Raw genomic sequence first — 16,660 nt, 5'->3', positions numbered from 1 at the left:
ACTATATATTTAAACTTTATTTACTATATTTGTGGTTTAAATCAAATTTGCCCAGCAGCTTATTTACCAATTTATAAAATAAATTTCCTTCCGAATCATATTATATTTCATATAACTCTAGCAATTTTCATAGCCATCCCTTTTTTTCTCTCTCCAAAAAGGTATCAAACTTTATTAGGCAGCAATCAGAAGAAAACTTTCAGATTATAGTTATTTCTTTGAAGGAGGAATTCTATTCTAAAGCAGATGTTTTAATTGGAGTCTGCCCTAAAGTAAGTAATGCCTTTCCCCGATTTATTTCAGAGATGCAAAACAAACCCAGCTTCTATTAAATGAAATTTTAATGATTTTGAAAACCATCCCTATATCACAATAAGATGATCTGTGCTCAATCTCTCTTCCATTTTCAGCAAGATGACTTTATGTTTAGTCAGATACTGATCCTGGATCTTGCTCGATATTCAGACTCTGAGGAGAATGAAAGACACAAAAGGAAGAAGAGCTCTGTGCTTTAATGCCTGTTGATTTTATTAAGTTACAGCTCTAGATAAGGTTAAATGTTGTGTTGGTTAAATGTAGTTACAAAGGCACTTACTTTAGTTTAAAACCACATCGCGAAATAGTTAATGTAGAACTGATTAACGTTCTGAAGTATGTTATCCAAGTATACTTTTTTGGGATGAACATTGATGGTTCATATCTGCAATACCTGAGACCCCAAACTAGAAATTCAAAACAGAGAAACAGTGTAGTACACATTGTAATAAAAACAGAAAAGGAGGGTTGAAGAAAACAAGACTTTCCATTCTGTTTTTCTTCTTGTAGCTTTAGCATTAACTTGAAAGATCCCACATACGTATTCCAAACAGCAGCACATATAAAACTATCAGAGAAACTAAAGCAGTAGGATTCAGACTAAATACTGTATAGGGAAGGGCAGTATAGGCTATAAAGCTTTCGTTGTTTTTGTGTATTCTGTCTTTTAGCCATGCATTTTTTTTTTATTTGATCAGGGCTTTGGGGTCGTATTAGAAATATCTGCATGTACAGTCATGTCTGTCTATCATTCTGGTCACTGTAGGACAGGGGTCTTCAAACTTTGCCCTTTTATGACTTGTGGATTTCAACTCCCAGAATTCCTCAGCCAGTGTGCCTGGCTGAGGAATTCTGGGAGTTGAAGTCCACAAGTCATAAAAGGGCCAAGTTTGAAGACCCCTGCTATAGGACTAACTGCCAATTTGGGGGCATTTCAAGTGAATGCTAATCTAGTTTCAGGTGAACATCTGTAGACAGTGTGATGTACACATTAGAGATTTCAATTAATAGTTCTTGATGTAGATTTAGGTTTGTCCACCATATACACTTGTATTTGAAGATTGTTAAATAAAACAATCCTAGCGTTCGGATATCAAGTTTCCTATCTACTATGTGTCTTTTCTATATGGAGAGCTAAACTTTATTGCAAGCCGGAGTGAAATTTACCATCTAATTTCAGATTAACATAAGTTTAATTTTATCTTAATAGATCATTTTTATCACATGACATTGAGAAACATCTTTGCATGAGTAAAGGATGTGTTATGCTTTATATCAGTTCATCAACTTTCAATCGTTGATTTTTTCAGATCTAATAGATGCACAAGAGAACATCTCTGAATTATATAGGAAATTATTTATTCAGATACAAAGAAATTAACACACATAACAAAATTTCTCATTTTGTTCAAGTTTTTTTCTTCAAGAGCTTACAAAACATATAAACTAGTGATGGCAAACCTTTTAGAGACCGAGTGCCCAAAAACTGGTCTCGTCCCTGCCCCACCCCCGCTCTGCCCCCCCATTCCCGCCTGCCCACAGGACCACTCACCGCCTCCACGGCCCGCCGCAGATCGCCCAGCAGCGCCATGGCAGCCACACCCTCTGCCCGCACCCTGCAGCATCAACTGCATGATGGGGTGTGAGGGCAGAGTCTTGTCTACGCTGCTTGGCTGCCATGTTCTTGGCTGCACTGCTCCATATGAGCCACGCTCAGGGGCGACTCTCCTTCAGGGGGGCTGCTGGAGAGGAGGGGGTCGTGGGGGGAGGCAAGGCTGGGGCAACAGCACGCGTGCCCACAGAAAGGGCTCCGAGTGCTGCCTCTGGCACCCGTGCCATAGGTTCGTCACCACTGATATAAACCTTGTTACATTAGAATAGTATTTCTCAACTGTGGCAACTTTAAGATACTGTATATGGACTTTAACTCCCAGAATTCCTCCCACCAGGCTGGCTGAGGAATTCTAGGGGTTGAAGTCCACACATCTTCAAGTTACCAAAATTCAGAAACACTACTAGCATATAGCCACTGATCTTTTGCAGTCGTGTAGCCCTTCAAGAGAAGGGACAGGCTTCCTGTGTTTAACTTACAGTGCATGGATTAAAATAAGATGGGAGGAATTAAAAGTTAAAAACTAAATGATATTTCAGAGGCCACACCTCCCTCTTTTCCAAGATTTCATCCCTGAGATATTTAGAAATTTGCTCGTCCCTAAGAACAGCTATGAAATGTTATTGGATATGATATTTATAAGGATCTCACCCTCCCAAGCAGACATTGTAAGAAATCTACACCTATCCATTATTTGACTCCCAGCAGATGCAAATGGCCAAAGTCAGGAGGTGTTTCTCAAGGCCTGGTCTGATATAGTCACAGGAGGACACCATCTTCAGCAGGATCTGTTTAAAACAACATAAAAGTCAGTTTTGTCCATCTCGGCCCACATGATTTAAAACAGTTTATCATGCATAACCATAGGAGAAAGGAATGCTCTCAGTCAATCCAAGCTATATTTAGTTAATTAGATTGTGCAGGATTCAAAATTTCTTCCATCTCCTGACTGTCATCTCCAATCATTGGATTGCTCCTGCAATCCGGTTCTTCCCCCCCCCCCATCAGAATGGGATAAGAAGCATCGGAGTCTTGAAAATGTCTCCTCCTTTTAACAGCGACGCTCAGACTAGAACCCAGTGCGTTGTTTTCTTTTTTTGTACAAAGTAAAGCATGAAGCAATCTACACCACTCATGATTTACAAAAAAGAGAAAATGACTCAAAAGCCAAATAGAACAATCAGTAAGTTGGTCAACATTATGCAATTCTGACAGGATTACCAAATCTAAAAAAAGAGTTAATTGGACTTTCAAAACAATCATTCACTTTCAAAACTACTTACTTTTTTTTTTAAAGTGTTTTTCCTCTCTAGGTTTATACACACACGTGCACATAACGGTGTCTATTCCTTTAGTATGAACTATTGTTGAGCAATAGTTCTGGCTTTTCTTGACATGCCAGAAGATAGCACAGATGGATCTACTCATTCAAGATCTTGGTTGGTGACCTATGATGACCTCAGTGTTCCCTCTTGTTTCCAGTGCTGATATTTTCACATTTACATGAAACTGCAGGAGGAATCGTTTAGGGATAAGAGCACCCAACTCTGCTGTTCCCACATCAATATATACAAATAAATATTGGGCCAATCAAATACCAAACTCTAACCATATTGCACAGATGGCTAAATCACTCTGATTGTTCTCACACTATTATGACCCCTGTTAAGATAAGTGTTAGTGTGAGAAAGGCTAATGAATATTGGACAGTGTCAATACAACCCTTGAGGTAACCTCACACTTGCTACAAAAGACATAATTCAACCATCCCCACAGCTAAATATGGATAAGACTAAGGAGTAAAGCGTGAGCTGCCCTGCCATCATAAAAATAAATGCAGAAAAGGTTTTCCAAATAGATACAAATTCCTTTCTAGTTACCCAGTACCAGTGATCCTTGACTTACAACAGTTCATTTAGTGATCATTCAAAGTTACAACATCACTGAAAAAAGCCACATGACCATTTTTCACCCTTACGACCGTAGCAGCATCCCCATGGTCATGTGATTTACATTCAAATGCTTGACAACTGGTTCATATTTATGATGGTTGCAGTGTCCCGGGGTCATGTGATCATCTTTTGTGACCTGACAAACAAAGTCAATGGGGAAACCAGATTCACTTAACAACTGTGTTACTAATTTAACAACTGCAATGATTCAGTTAACCAATGTGGCAAGAAAAGTCGAAAATGCGGCAAAACTCACTGAACAAATGTCTCGCTTAGCAACATAAACTCTGGGCTCAATTGTGGTTGTAAGTCGGGGACTACCTGTACACACAAGCTATCCACAGTGCCAGAAGACACAACTTGCAAGGCAAGAGGTGCAGGGTCTCAACTGACATAATGCATGCAGGCTTTGCAGAATTTAATCCCTCCAGTGGCACAGAAGCCCTGGCAGAACAGCCCTGGCAGTTTGTCTTCCTAATTTAAATAAAATCTGGCATTCAGATAAATCAGGTGCCTCATATTGTCGAAGCTTTTCTCCAGCTCCTTGTTGACAAGCTAGATATGTTATATGACTATATTATATGTCTTCTTCAAAATAAAAAGAATTGGAAATGATAATTACCATCCTTCGGATATCTAGCCTTCTTGGCCCGGTCGTTCCCACTCTCTCCTAACCTTTTTGTGCAATCTGCGCAGGATGTCCCTGTAGGAAGAAGTGTTACCAACAACATATGTGCAACAACGTTAATGATTTATGTGAAAATGTTGGCATCATTTTCATTCTGGCTCTATTGAGATAGGTTTTTTCCTATCCACAAGGCTAGAACAGAGACTCAAGAGTCACAAGAAAAATATCTAATCACCAAATTGTGTGTGTGGGGGGGGTTGTAGTCAAAGAGTGTAATTCAGCACCAAAGCCAGTATAATGTTAACACAACTTAATTGTAGCTAAATATGCCTTCTTTTACTTGAGGTGAAGACCAGTGGTGTCCGTGGGGAAGATCAAAATATGCAAAATGTTTTGACATCCCACTGCTGACAATCCTGGAGAAAGATTTTTCAAATATGCCTTCCCCAAAAATGACTGTACACCCTTAACCAGCAACAAGATCATTAGGATTCATACAGCTTTAAATTTTGGCTCTCTTATTTAGTTCTCGGCTTATCCAGGAGAAAGCTCGCAGACAAAATCAATAGATTAATTGCTTTGCTATAGCCAAGAATGAAATGGTAGATGAAAGATTTGTCCACAACTATATACAATGTTATTTGGTTGGTCTCCACTCCTGGATTTAAATTCTAGGTCTTCCTCTGCCTTTACAAACCAACTGATACTCTGCTGGTCTTTGAGATGGCACCTAATCTAACCACAATGCCAGTAAGGATGGAGAACTATGCTTTCATACTTGCAGGACTGATGTCAACCTTACTATGTAGATTAGACAGGAAACTCAGCCAGATAAACTAATTCTACTTTATTATGAATGAGTTTTTATTTTTGAATTCTCCCTCTTTTGCTCTCTATCTCAATATCCTTATCGTTTAAGAAGTTATTTGCTTGTGGGTTTTTTTTTTTCAGTTGGAAGGGGGGGGGGGGCAAAAAGGACTTTGTACTTCTACAAAAGGCAATATTCTTCTGGAGATGTAAGAACCAACTCCAAAAGGCCCAGATCAGTCCGTTACAGGGGGAAAAACAGAACCGTCTGGAACAAGCAGCTTCATGTTGCATGTTTTATGTGTTTATGTACAATATGCATGTACTTAAATTTATTATAGCCACCCATTCCAGCAAGTTCTGGGCAGCTTACAAAATCTACTGCTAAGTTAAAACCATTAAAAACATAAACAGCCATTGAAACATAGCCTCCCCCTTATTGCTAGTTCTTGCGCATTAATAAGCATCCATTGTGAGCCAAATTTCACTTCTGCTAGAGAACAAAATAAGTTATATTGCAGAAAAATGAAGTCATGTGGTCAAATTCAGGTTTTTAAGAGCGAATTGCAAGAGGGGGATGTGGGCATGCATAAAGCCCCAGCTAGAAGGACCTTGAAGCAAATGGGGCTACGTTACAGCTGCAGGCCCCATCCCTGGTGTGGGGGTTTCCTTATGGGGATCCTGTTTGGGGACAGAATCAGCCAGTCAGCTCCGAATCCCCACACAAGCTGAAGCCCCACTGATTTCAGCAGCAGCAAAGTGAGACTTCGTCAGGAACCATCCTAAGATTTTAATGTTCACATTGCTCCAGTGATTGTCCAGTTAATGCCAAGAGATTATCACCATTTGAAATTTGAAGAAATATGTTGAAGGCTATACTTTACCCCAAAGGGTTGTGCTATCCACCCTGTCTGCATCTAGAAAAAAAAGGAGAAAATTAAGCAATGAATTAACCTGGGTACAATAGTTTAAAACATGCCTCTAGGCAAACTTTTAAATTTAACAGTAAACCATATATACACCTTGGGTTTTCAGTTTCATTAATAACTTAGTTCTGTTTTATTGATAGTAACACTTCCCATTAGCAAAGGAAGGCACAGAAGCGGAAAGAGAATGTTTGTGGCTCAAGTTGAACTGTGGGGTCCTTGGTGCTCTCTGAGCTTGATTATTTTCTTGCAGACATTTCATTACCAAACTGGATAACATCATCAGTGCTAGAAGAGAGTGGGGTTTGCTCTCAAACTGAGAGCAACCGATCTCAGAGAGCACAAAAGACCCCATAGTCATAGAAGAGACAGTCTTGGAACAATAGAGTGCAATTAGCAGAATTATTAAATTACAGCATTTCTCCTTTGTGATGCCAGTGGTCCTTCCTTCCTTCCTTTCCTTCCCTTCGACCTAAACATATACAAATAATATATTGCAATGTATGCTTTGACCTAAGATACGGGTAGGCAACCTTGGCTCTTTTATACTTGTGGACTTCAACTCCCAGAATTCCTGAGCCAGCCATGCTGAGGGGAAAGGGAGAGGTTTCCAAGCTGAGCCATGCTGGCTCAGGAATTCTGGGAGTTGAAGTCCACAAGTCATAAAAGAGCCAACGCCTATTCCTGACCTAAGACAACATTTTGGATCAGTAGAGACATCTGGGATTTTCTGTACGTTCTAACCACAGAATGGTTGGCTTGGTGTGTTTTGTGTATAAATCAAAGCAGGGGTGTCCACAAGGTCTGCTCAAAAAAATCAAGATGGCGGCAGCAACTGTGTAATCGAAGCTTTGCTTGTTGTGTGCATTGTACCCATTGTGTCTTCACTTTAAAATTAGACATGGCTATTACGATCAACATCAGTTGAAAAACTCATTTCAAAGTTGACAGTTATCAAAGACATCCAATGGAGGAGCTGCATAGATACATGGCATCCTTATTTTATAAGGGATCTGAACCGCTGCAGTCTCTAATTTTTCAACTAAGTCATATTGTATTTTTATCTATTTTATTTCAGAATATTTATAGGGCCGCCCAATTCACTGAATGACTTCAGGTGGCTTACAAACATAAAAACCCAATATAAAAACAATAAAAAACAATCACCACCACCACCATCCTTGCTGCCCTGGCAACAACAGTCAGTCAATCTAATAAGCCGCTTGATGAGCTCCATTCTATCAATAATTAAAGGTTAAAACATTTTAAAGGAGCAAAAGAAAGCAGGATGGTAACTAACATAATTTTTCATACAACACCTGGACTTATTTGTTTGCAGATCTGTGCAGTGAGATCCTGGAGATACCCTGGGAAATCTTCAAAGCAATCCCCATAGGACACGACTTTTATGCCATGCACAAGCATATCGGCCTGAAATTTAAAGAACTGGTCTTCATTTTCTTTGCGCACCAACATGTAATGTTCTAGTTCCACTTTGTTTTTAAGCATGTAGAGAAAGAGAGCTTGAAAGATTTGATCACGCAGGGTCTCCCCACAGCCCACAAACAAAAAGGATTTCCTCCGGTATAGGTTCTGTAGTGCTTCCTATAAAAAAAAAACAAGAAGCAGTTACTCAATTAAATGTTTGTGTCATGAACTGTTTGGAGGCTGACCTCATTTGATTTGAGCTGGCAAAGTGCAAGACATAATCTTAGGCCGGGGAGACCTCAGCTAAGATCTCTCTACTGAGTTAAGCACAGGGACAGCCCACTGAGGAGTCAGTCTATCCCACTCTGATATCTAAGAAGCTGCGAAAGTAAAGATCCACTAGTCCTTCCCATGTCTGTCAAATGCTTCTCACACTATATGAATATGCTCTATAGCAGCTGTAGTGAACATAAAGTTTTAACTTAGTTATCGTGGCCCAACTTAGCTATGCCTAAATGGATCATTGTCCCAAAAGGATGCACAAATGCAATCCATCAGCTCTTCTCAGTACTTTTCAGGCACAGCTGACCTATAAGACTGCATGGTTCAACAATAAGAATAGCAACAGCATTAGCACTTGGACTTATAGTCCACTTTGTAACATTCTCTGAGAGGTTTACAATTGCCTCCAATAATCCGGGCACTCATTTTACCGACCTCGGAAGGATGAAAGTCAACCTTGAGCTGGTCAGAACCGAACTGCTGGCAATCGGCAGAGTTAGCCTGCAATACTGCATTCTAACCACTGCGCCACCACAGCTTCTCAATAAAAAAGTTTATCCAGCCTTTGGATCCACCTACCATCACTTCAGGGTCTTGAGTCACTTCCTGGTATCCTGAGGGATCCAGCACCATTCCACAGGGATCAGTGTACAAACCATGAATATGAAGGACACCATATCTGAGGAGACCTTTGGCCCATTGGAGAACCTGAAGAGAGACCAGCTGTTCAGTAACACAACTTGCAGAAGGCGTCTAGGCTCCACCAACCCAAGAGATGTATACATTTTGATGACAGAATTATTATGTCCTTGCTTGGTTGCTTCAGATACCATCTGGTAGCTACTGTGATGATCTCATGTATTTCATAACATAGTCATTCAAAGGTCAACTTATACAACTTGTGTGATGATGTTATGGCCCTCATGATGACCTCCCAACTCCTCACTATGGATGCCCAGAGAGTACACTGCAACCTTTAGGTTAGTATTTCTCAAACTTAGCAACAATAAAATGAATAGACTTGAATTCCCAGAATCCCACAGCTAGCCATGCATTGCCTAAATGACTAGCACTTTTCTTTACCATCTTCTTGATGTTACCTAATTGAACCATCTCCAAGACTTCAAAGAAACAACCTTCTCTAGCTGCTTAAAAATTAAGATTTGTAAAGAGACTTGTAGCCAATGATATTAAAAGGGCATTAAAAAACTATATAATTATTTAGCAAATGACACACCTTAGAACAGAAAGAATACCACATATCTAAAGATCACTGTGTAATGAAGAAGGTATCTCCTTTGAAGACTGCAATACAGTCTTCATTACAGAAGGATCTTTAGATATATGGTGTTCTTTCTGTTTTAAGGTGTGTCGTTTGCAAAATGTTCTAAGGTGTGTCGTTTGCAGCCCACTATCAGGCCGCGACCTGCTTGAAACCAGGCCGCACGAGCGATGGGCAAGTGAAACTCCAGTTGTGTGAGCGGAAGGCACTTGTGCTCGTGCGTGAAGCTCCAATTGCATGAGCAGAGGGCACTCACGCACAAAGCTCCATTTGCATAAGTGGAAGGCACACACACCTGCCGCTTGCACCAATCGAGCTGTGAGTGTGCGCCTGCCACTTATGTCCCCCCCCCCGCCCCAGCACTGGGCTGGGCTGCCAAGCTGGACAGGTTGGGGACCGCTGCTGTAGGTCAGTTCTATCAAAACCCAACAGGGTACCCTCAAACAAGTAAAACTGGCAGCCATTACTGTGATGCATATTAGAACAGCAGAAATTTGACTGTACCTTTGTGCTGCCATTTTTACGTTTTCGTACATTTCTCCTGATGTTCCTTATCTATTTCGATGAAATCTGAGAGATGGGGCTGACCTTTCATATTTTCAAACAGGAGCTCGCACATGTGCAGTATTTATTGGTGACATTATACCTTGTCTTTATCTTTCAGGTCAAGCGATTCCATAGCTTTATGCTGCTGTTGCCCAAAGATTTCAAGTAAATTGTCGTAATTGGTGGTCAGCACCATTGTGCCCCGTTCCATTAGTTGAAGGATGGACAAGAGGACAGCAGGATGCTGAATGTGTTGGTCCAAGTTGTCAAATACCTCCATTAAACAGTCCTGGAAAAAGTTGGGCTTAGCATCCCCGGTGCGCTGCGGAAGGAAACTGAAACAGCTTCAGGGAAATGGAATGATTTATATCTTAGACATTTTGGATGATGTTGGAACTGCAAAACATTTCCACATTAGACATGACCTATTTTCAGGGCTACTCACTGCTCTTCAGACCATCTTATCCCCTGAAACTTTCAACATGCAACTCTGATTCTTCCATTGATGGGCTAAGAAATTACGTCATTAAGACAGTCTTTTTTCTACTTTAGGAGGCAGCTGAACAGATTTATTTTTACCTGGGCATTTAGAGCAGTGGCTCTCAACCTGTGGCCCACGGACCCCTGGGAAGGCATGATGTCACCCCCCACCCCTGCCCTAGCTTCATTTTTAGGTGTGTGCCTTGCCCCAAAACTAGGGCTTATTTTTGGGGTAGAGTTTTATTGGGCCCACCCCCCCAAAATCAAGCTAAGGCTTATTTTCGGGGTAGGCCTTACTTTTGGGGAAACAGGGATATCTGTCTGTCTGTCATAAGTCAAGGACTACCTACAATGGAAAGCCTGACCAGGGATACAGTTCCACTTATATCTTCAATTTCAAAGCAGGAATAACATTCACTTCAGATCCTTATCTGAGAAATGCTCACCGGTGACATCTTTCGGATTAAATCATGTGCAACCACAAGCAAATCTCGGTCTTTGGAGACTTTTTGCCGGAAATCAGCCACATCTCCAGGATGCAACACTTCTAGCTGGTCAGCTGCTTCAAGGACCGCTTCAATGCAACTCCGCCACGAACACAAGGCTGGGATTCCTGGCGCAACAGCAGCACTCACCCCTGTTCCAATTACTAGCAGGAGTTCTTGGGGCCGCTTCTGTATAAGGCTTTTCAAAAATTTCCTAAAGAGAAGTCCAGAAAAACTCTTATTTTGGATCACAACTGCTGCGTCTCTAGACAGTCACTTGATTATGTCATAAATTAAAACTATCCAATCCCCTTACAGGACCAGGAAGACAGATTGCAAAATAATTATGAGATTCTGAAATCAACAATGGAGATTAATCAAGCCATCCAGAGCTGTCAGGAGTTGGGTGGGATACAGGTTCAATGGAAGAAAGGAAAGGAAAGAGGAAGGAAGGAAGGAAGGAGGGAAAACAACTAGGATGGGGGAAAACTTTGCTTGATAAACATGTACTATGTGCATCTTCCCATTTTAATTCTACCCTTGAGCTGAAAGGAGAAAAACAAAGATTACAGTACAGTAGCTTTAAAGTTGCCCTTATTTTAATAAACCAAATAGATTTTAGGGGTAATCAACAGGATAAAAAGAAGAGATAAAGAATGGGCACAGTCTTGATTAATCTGGAAAAAGGACATGTGAAGAAGCAAGATTTTTAAAAAGAGGTTTCTGCTTTTAGGCGTAAGGAATATCCTTTTGTGCCAAACAACTTGATTATGAAATGGCAACAGTAGTGAGCCAAATAAGAAAGAATGGAAAGATGGTCTGTCTAGGAAAGGTGCTCTCTGAAATCGTCATTAATAATCATCTTCCCATAGAGGGGTCAACAACAAAAAAAGAAGTCCTGCCCCACAACATCACATTTAAAAAACGGGCAGCGCTTCAACTGAGTGGTTGTGATTACCAGTTTTGTATGTTTTGACAGACATAAGCTTCCCAGGACACCCCTGTTTACAGATTATCAAGTTTAACCTTTTATTCTTTTATTTACCTTGATTTCTGCTCCCCTTTATGCATCTTTTTTGAAGGCTCCATTCTCTTTCTCCCCTTCCTGCGAAGTAAGAATGCATGGAGTCAGGGAGTTTTTTTCATGAGCAGCTACACCAGCTGATGAGATTAATTGATTAAAAACGTAGTTCAATAAAACTCAGACAAAGCAATTTGGACAACTTGACAGGAACCTATCCTATCTAAGGCTATTCTAGTGATGGCGAACCTTTTAGAGACCGAGTGCCCAAACTGCAACCCAAAACCCACTTATTTATCGTTGGGTGCCAGGTGGGCGTGGTCCACTGGGTGGGCGTGGCTGTGGTGGTCATGGCAGATTGGGTGGGTGTGACCAAGGTGGGCGTGATCACCTCGATGTTGCTTGTGGGGAGGGACGCGTGTGGGGGCCGGGCAGGGTTGGGGGAGATCCAGGGGGTCTCTGGCAGGTGGGGTGATGGCAGGAGGCTCGTCCTGCGGGGTGAGGCAAGGTGAGGCAGGGCGGGGGTGCCATTGTCACGGCAAGGTGAGCCAGGGGCCAGGGCGGCTGCTGCCTGACACCATTGGCCCCTGCACACAGAGGCCAGCGAGCGCATGGGTGCTGGAATGCATCCAGCCATGTGGGACCTCGGCGAGTTAGCGGGCAGCTGGTTGAAGAGGGACGGTTGCCATCTCCGGGGCATGGCGCACGTGCTCACAGAGAGGGCTCTGAGTGCCGCCTCTGGCACGCGTGCCATAGGTTTGCCACCACTAGGCTATCGTATCTAGAATACAGCTGTATAGTGTCCTTCAAGGAGCCAAGTTTTTTGGCATGTCTTTGGTGCTACCAAAACGCCCCTCTGGATTTCAGCCCTTGTTGTTCTTCTTCCCTTCATAGGCCACCTACCTCCCCCACCCAAGGGAGGGTGGGCACTAATATGAAAGAAAGGATGTGAATATTCATACCGTCCCGTCCTTGCTCCCAATAGAAACAGCAAAAAGAAAAAGAAAAAAAAAGAAAGAGAACAAAAAGATAAGAAAAGGTAGCGATAGAACACTTGCCCTGACAAGGGAAGGAATAAGAAAAAAAATATAATACAAATTGGGTTTAAATAATTTGTCATCAAAGTTTAATCTTTAATTGATTCTGTTTTTCAGTGGGGATAGCCACTGCTTCTTTAATCTGCACTCTCAATTCACAGCTGTCTAAAACTAATCTCATCTTCCGGTCATGTAGCAGTAATACTGATGTCATTTAATTTTTATAACCAAGCTTTGCATAATGTTGCTATAATGTTCATTTTTTGTACTATGGCAGCTGCAAGATTCAGAACTATTAGATGACAGCCAAATATAAAGAAAACTTTGCTGGCATCTTGTGGTCATTTTAGGATTTGCAGCCCAACAAGCTGAACTTGATCTTGCAGACTTAGAATTTAGAATAATAAGAGCTGGAAGGGATCGTAGAGGTCTTCTAGCCCACCCCTGATCAAGCAGGAGACCCCATGTCATGGCAGACAAGTGGCTATTCCATCTCTTCTTAAAAATCTCCAGTGGTGGAGTGGCTGCAAACTTCCAGAGGCAAGCCATTCCAATGACAAATTCCTGGGTGTGCAGTTAACAAGTAGGCTGGCTTGGTCGCTCAAAAGTGAAAAACTGGTGAAGCGGGCAGAGCAGCGCCTGCATTTTCTGCGTCGCATGAGAAAAGCACATCTTCCTTCCCCTGTCCTGACCACTTTCTATAGGGGGACAATCGAGAGCATCCTGTCATACAGCATCACAGTCTGGTTTGGAGGCATCCCTGCTTCAGACAGGAAGGCGGTGCAGAGAGTTGATTATAACAACAGTTAACAGAAGGTTTTGAAATTTTGTCTTTTTTATCATTATTGTTCTTCCTGTTAACTATTTTGTCATTAATGTAGTATATAGAAGACAGGTTAATAATTTGCAAATAAAATTAGTAGTCTAGAGCAGCGACAGGCAACCTCGGCTCTTTTATGACTCGTGGACTTCAACTCCCAGAATTCCTGAGCCAGCCATGCTGAGAGGAAAGGGAGAGATTCTAAGCTGAGCCAAGCTGGCTCAGGAATTCTGAGAGTTGAAGTCCACGAGTCATAAAAGAGCCGAGGTTGCCTACCCCTGGTCTAGAGGTTTAAAACTTTTTGGGTCTGTTTCGCAAAGGGTGGGAAAATAATACTGTTGTAATATATTAATCAATATTCAACTGGGGGGATATGTATATAGGTATTAGTTTCTTGATGCACTTTTTAAATGTTTGTGTTGTGTTTTTTATTTGTCTCTTTCAAACAAATTTGGTGTCTCATATTTTAACTTTTTTTAAAAAAAATAAAATAAAAATAGAAGAAAAGAAAAGAAAATTTCTCCTTACTTCTAGGTTGCTTCTCTCCTTGATTAATTTCCATCCGTTGCTTCTTGTCCTGCCCTCATGTGCTTTGGAGAATAACTTGACTCCCTTTTCTTTGTGGCAACCCCTCAAACATTAGAAGATTGCTATCATGTCATCATCCTGTCATTTTGGCAAGCTACCTTTTACCTACCTTATAAGAAAAAGGGAGTTTCCAGGAACTGAATCAGCAACTGAAGGCAGAACTTGTTACTTGTTTCTTTTGACCAAGGACAGCAGCCACTCGGTCTCTGGCAAGGCTCTGGCAGCAATAGAAAAACCAAGTTTTCAAAGCAAAGAAAAGGGATGACAATAATCCCTGAGTCGAAACAAAAGCTGCGTTCACACATTGGACTTAAGCCAGCCTTAATTTGTTCCGCTTTGGATGAACATGATGCAGCCTAAAAACTGTGGTATTCAGCTGAGTAGAGGTGCCCAGGGGCATGATCCAAACGGTCAAGATGACCTATTTCCTGTCCCACAACCTAGAAGGGGAAAGTCCCAAAATCCTTAAAGGTTTCACCTGGTTACCAAAGAAAGAAAAAAGAAAGAAAGTTCCTCCTTTTCTTGCTTCACCTTGTCAAAGGTGGGAGTGAAGAAGACCTGGGGGAGGAGGGGAGAAGAGTCCCCCAGATTGGGGGGGGGGGGCTCTGGCTCCAGTGAAACACCAGCTGCGTCTGATCTGGAGCAGGAAAGATCTGGCAGAATTTGCCTTGGCACAACAAGATGGCAGCCATTTTATTGATCCGTCCCCTCCCTTTGCTGGAAAAAAAGGTTCTGAAGAGAGAGGGCAGGGTCCCCACTGGTTCTGGGGCTCAACCAGATGGAAGAGGCTATAGACCGGCCCAAGGTTGATTTAGTCTTTCATCCTTCTGAGGTTGGTAAAAGGAGGATCCAGATTGTTGGGGGAAAGATGCTGACTCTGTAAACCGCTTAGACAGGGCTGTAAAGCACTGTGAAGCGGTATATAAGTCTAAGTGCTATTGTTAGACAGGCAGAAGTGTCTCAAAGCACTTCTGCTCTCTCCTTTCTGCTTCTTCTGGGAGATTCTTAAATGGTGTGTGTGTGTGTGTGTGTGTTGTGGGAAGGGTGAAGGGAAATCTGGGCTCATCCTGGGGGCAGCGCAGGCTGTTGGAACAGTTTCTTTGCCAGGCCAGTTCAGGGTTGTGCGCCCAGAGCCCTTGTGTCAAACCAGAGTCTGTTCCTCTGGATTGGAGTGAAAACATTACAGAGAGTCCACAACTTACCACAGTTCATTTAGTGACTGTTCAAAGTTACAGCAACACGGAAGAAAGTGGCTTATGACCATTTTTCACACTTAACAACCGTTGCAGCCTTCCCCAGGTTCACGTGATCAAAATTCAGACGTCTGTCAACTGATTCGTATTTATGACGGGTTGCAGCATCCCGGGATCGCACGATCTCCTTTTGAGACCTTCTCCCAAGCAAAGTCAATGGGGGAGCCAGATCCACTTAACAACCGTGTTACTAACTTAACTAACTCAACAATTGCAACGATTCACTTAACAACGGTGGTTAAAAAAAGTCGTAAAACGGGGCAAAACTGATTTAACAGAGGTCTCACTTAGCAACACAAATGTTGGGCTCCATTCTGGTCATAAACTGAGGACTATGTTCTGTATTCGAGACGGGGGGGGGGGAACCAGAGGGACTAAGGAGCCGAAGATCGCCGAAGCAGGAGGAGCCGCCTGGCTTTCCGTTCGGAGCCGGAGGGAGGACGGGGACAATCTTCCCTACCCAGGACCTCTTGCCCGCTCGCCCGCTTTTCCCGCCCAGCCGCCCTCCGGACCCCGCATCCCTCCTCCCCGGGAGATTTTCGGGGTACCCGCCAGGGCAGGGAGTCGCCTAAGGGCTCTCCAAGCGCGCGCCGACGCCGCCCACTCACCCGCCGCGCCCGGGGCTCAGCGCGCCTCGCCTGCCCTCGCCTCGCTTCCGAAGGTCGCCGGCCTGCCCGGCTCCAGCTGGCCGGGGAGGGGGGCAGGAAGGCCGCTCCGCCGGCTCCGCCCAGAAGCGCCCAGGCGGGGAGGGGGAGAGAGAGAGAGAGAGCGAGAGAGAGCGACAGCGCCGGCAGGACTTAGTCCAGCCTCCTCCGCGGAAAAGGCTGCGAAGTAACGCAGCCTCCCTTAGGAGATGCTCCACTGAAGCGAATCCCGCGCGGCAACGGCCCCGAGCTCGAAGCCGCGGAAAGGCAGAGGCGGCGCTTTGGCCCCGTCAAGTAGGCGGGCTGGAGCTCCCAGTGGCGCTTCTTGGGGGATAGGATAGGATAGGATAGGATAGGATAGGATAGGATAGGATAGATATTGGAATGAATAGAATAGAATAGAATAGAATAGAATAGAATAGAATAGAATAGAATAGAATAGAATAGAATAGAATAGCTATTCGAATGAATAGACTAGAATAGAATAGATGTTGGAATGAATGGAAGAGAAAAGAAGAGAAGAGAAGAGAAGAGAAGAGAAGAGAAGAGAAGAG

The 16,660-nt window shown here is 42.9% G+C and overlaps 2 protein-coding genes across 10 annotated transcripts in view; one reads left to right on the top strand and one right to left on the bottom strand.

Moving 5' to 3' along the window:
• Positions 1–1,408, top strand: part of SMC1B (structural maintenance of chromosomes 1B) — a 30,755-nt gene extending 29,347 nt beyond the window's left edge. For all 6 annotated transcript variants that reach the window (XM_039341405.1, XM_039341404.1, XM_039341403.1 and 3 more), the window contains 2 exons: positions 162–272; positions 411–1,408. In XM_039341405.1, the coding sequence (XP_039197339.1) occupies positions 162–272; positions 411–515 (216 nt within the window). In that variant the 3' untranslated portion in view covers positions 516–1,408. The remainder of the gene's footprint in view (positions 1–161; positions 273–410) is intronic.
• Positions 1,409–2,050: 642 nt separating this feature from the next.
• FAM118A (family with sequence similarity 118 member A) lies at positions 2,051–16,234 on the bottom strand. Of its 4 annotated transcripts, none has more exons than XM_039341399.1 (9): positions 12,727–13,385; positions 11,789–11,848; positions 10,705–10,957; positions 9,879–10,100; positions 8,530–8,658; positions 7,560–7,845; positions 6,199–6,231; positions 4,502–4,582; positions 2,051–2,715 (listed from the first exon to the last, which is right to left on the bottom strand). In XM_039341399.1, the coding sequence occupies exons 1-9, from the start codon at positions 12,882–12,884 to the stop codon at positions 2,687–2,689; spliced, it is 1,251 nt and encodes a 416-aa protein (XP_039197333.1). In that variant the 5' UTR covers positions 12,885–13,385; the 3' UTR covers positions 2,051–2,686. The 4 variants fall into 4 exon arrangements, with proteins under 4 accessions (XP_039197333.1, XP_039197334.1, XP_039197335.1 ...); XM_039341400.1 differs by lacking the exons at positions 2,051–2,715; positions 12,727–13,385 and adding exons at positions 14,319–14,426; positions 16,071–16,233 and having other exon boundaries at positions 4,096–4,582; XM_039341401.1 differs by lacking the exons at positions 2,051–2,715; positions 12,727–13,385 and adding an exon at positions 16,071–16,234 and having other exon boundaries at positions 4,096–4,582.
• Between the last annotated feature and the right edge of the window lie 426 nt (positions 16,235–16,660).

Source organism: Crotalus tigris, unplaced genomic scaffold, assembly GCF_016545835.1.
Source record: "Crotalus tigris isolate CLP2741 ecotype Arizona unplaced genomic scaffold, ASM1654583v1 scf7180000017764.6497338, whole genome shotgun sequence".
NCBI lineage: Eukaryota > Metazoa > Chordata > Lepidosauria > Squamata > Viperidae > Crotalus > Crotalus tigris.
This window is presented reverse-complemented; position numbering and strand designations above follow the sequence as displayed.